The sequence below is a fragment of the Oratosquilla oratoria genome, chromosome 1, assembly GCF_046742065.1.
Source record: "Oratosquilla oratoria isolate Oo_2021 chromosome 1, ASM4674206v1, whole genome shotgun sequence".
Classification (NCBI taxonomy): domain Eukaryota; kingdom Metazoa; phylum Arthropoda; class Malacostraca; order Stomatopoda; family Squillidae; genus Oratosquilla; species Oratosquilla oratoria.
This window is the reverse complement of record NC_134777.1, coordinates 87,149,814-87,152,313: the sequence shown is the minus strand read 5'-3', so window position 1 is coordinate 87,152,313 and position 2,500 is coordinate 87,149,814. Positions and strand designations below refer to the sequence as shown.

At 40.2% G+C, this 2,500-nt stretch overlaps 1 protein-coding gene across 1 annotated transcript in view; it reads left to right on the top strand.

Annotated features, from left to right (window-relative positions):
* LOC143020417 (protein O-mannosyl-transferase Tmtc3-like) overlaps positions 1-2,500 on the top strand; it is a 1,217,697-nt gene that overhangs the window by 973,761 nt on the left and 241,436 nt on the right. The window contains exon 5 of the mRNA XM_076176856.1: positions 2,332-2,500. This exon is cut by the window's right edge and continues 74 nt beyond it. Within this exon, the coding sequence (XP_076032971.1) occupies positions 2,332-2,500 (169 nt within the window). The remainder of the gene's footprint in view (positions 1-2,331) is intronic.

Genomic DNA, 2,500 nt, shown 5'->3' with positions numbered 1-2,500 from the left:
GGGAGGAAGAAAGGGAGGGGAGCAGAGGAAGAAGGGAGGAAAAGAGGAGGAAAGGGAGTGGAGGAGGGAAGGGAGGATGGGAAGAGAGGGAGGAAGGAAGGAGAGGAGGAGGGAAGGAAGGGGAGGAGGGGAAGAAGGGAGAATAGGAGGAGGGAAGGGAGGGGAGGAGGATAAGAAGGAGGAGGGGAAGAAGGGAGGATAGGAGGAGGGAAGGGAGGATGGGAGAAGAATAAGGGAGGATGGGAGAAGGGGAGGGGAGTGAACAGGGAAGGGAGGATGGGAGGAGGGCAGAGAGGGAAGAAAAAAGGAGGTGAATGATGGCAAGAAGGGAGGAAAGAAGGAAGGAAGAAAGGAATTGAATAGAGAAAAGAAGGAAGGAAGGAAGGAATGGAGGAGGGAAGGGTGGAGGGGAGAGGAGGATGAGTATAATGATCGAAAACAGGAATGGGAAGGCGGGTAGATAGGAAGGGAGGAGGGAAGGAAGGGAAGTAGGAAGAAAGAAAGGAAGGAAGGAAAGAAGGAAGGATAAATGGGAGGGAGGAAGGATAAGGAATAGTGAGAGAGGTAGAAGAAAGAGGAGAGGGTGAAACAAGGAAGGAAGGAAGTAAGGAAGGAAGGAGGGATTGGCATGTGGAAGGAGGTAGGAGAGATAAGGAGGGAAAGAGGGAAATAAGAAAATTAGAAAAATGAAGGCAGGAAGTCTGTATGTAGAACAGAAGTAAAATTAGATAGAGAATTAGGAGATATAAGAAGGAAAAATAATAAGAAATGACAAAGAAAACAACACGAAAGAAGAAAGAGAGAGAGAGAGGGAGAAAAGAGGAAAAGAAGAGATAAAGGAAGAAGAGGGAAAAAGAGGAAAAGTGTTAAGTAGAGGACAAATGAACGTGGCACAGCATGATGTAGTTACCTGTAGTTACTATGGGTTACTCTGATAAAAAATACCGACAGTATTCGGTAACTTATACTACTTCACAGGTTACTGAAAAGTAACCATTTGGATCCTCGACTGTGATTGGACGTTGGATTTTGATTGGGCCACTGAACTGTGCGTTGTGATTGGCTAATTGAACTATGTATTATCATTGGTTAACTGAATTGTGTGATTGGCCAACTAAACTCTGATCGGCCATCACCCTCATCATCATCGCCGTCGTCGTCATTATTTTCGTCGTAATCATCATCGTCGTCGTTGTCATTATCTTCGTCGTAATCATCATCGTCATCATCGTCGTCGTCGTCGTCATTCGCATCATAATTATGGTATCATAGTCGTCGTCGTCATTCGCATCATAATTATGGTATCATAGTCGTCACCATTATAACCATCATTATCATTATCATAATCATCATCATCATCATTATCATCATCTTCATCATCATCATCATCCTTTTCTTGTTCTTTTTCTTTTCTTTTTTCTTCCTTTTCTTCTTCCTCTTCCTTTTCTTCTCTTGTGCATCTTATTTCTTCTGTTTTTTTCTTTCCTTTCTCATCCTCCCCATCTCATTCTCCCCTTCTTCCTCATCCACTTCCTCCCCCTCTCCCTCTCCCTCTCCCTCTTTCTCCTTTACCTTCTCCGTTGTTAATGTTTGGGAAATTGGTCGTAATTAATTAGAAAATACCTGTTTGATGGGAATAAACAAATTAGCTTTGCCAGTAATCTGTCTTCATATCTGTGTATAAATACAGCATAGCGGCCACCTACATGAAGATGTGAGTCTCCTCTATTTTTTTTTATTATTATTATAAATACAGCGCATATTTTAGAGATGAGTATTATTTTATCAGAGTGTAAACACAGCACTTTTTTTTTTTTTAATATTAGTTCCTTTATTCGTCTTCTTTGTGTAGGTGAGGAGGTAGCTCAATTTCCTAGCTACCCCCTTTTTGTATATGTGGATGTACCGGGTACTGTATATGTATTTCTGTTCTTGGTCCCCTTTCATTTTATGCTATTCTTTAGATGTCTAAGGAACTAAAAAAATTCTCTGGTGTTAGTAAAGACAATATCCAAGTGTGACAAGTCTTTCTAGCTGGTGGAAAAGAAAAAGATACGGGTGCGTTCATAAAAGAATAAGACCGCCTAACCTTAAAAAAAAAAAAGTATATATATATATATATATATATATATATATATATATATATATATATATACATATATATATATATATATATATATATATATATATATATATACATATATATATATATATATATATATATATATATATATATATATATATATATATACATTAATATAACAGAGTAACATAAGTACTAACCTTCTTAGTGTTCGGATATATAACGAGGACCTTCCCTTCCTTCTCCAGGTCACCGGGGTGGTTGGACGCGCAGAGACTCTCTCCTCGCTCTTCTTCCTCGGGTCGCTTCTGGCGTACTCTTCGGCCACCTCGCAGGTTCTCCGGTGGGCCAGAGGGTCTTCAAGAGTCTCCACCAACTGGAAGCTTCTGCTTCTGTCGTTACTCTGCGCGACGACTG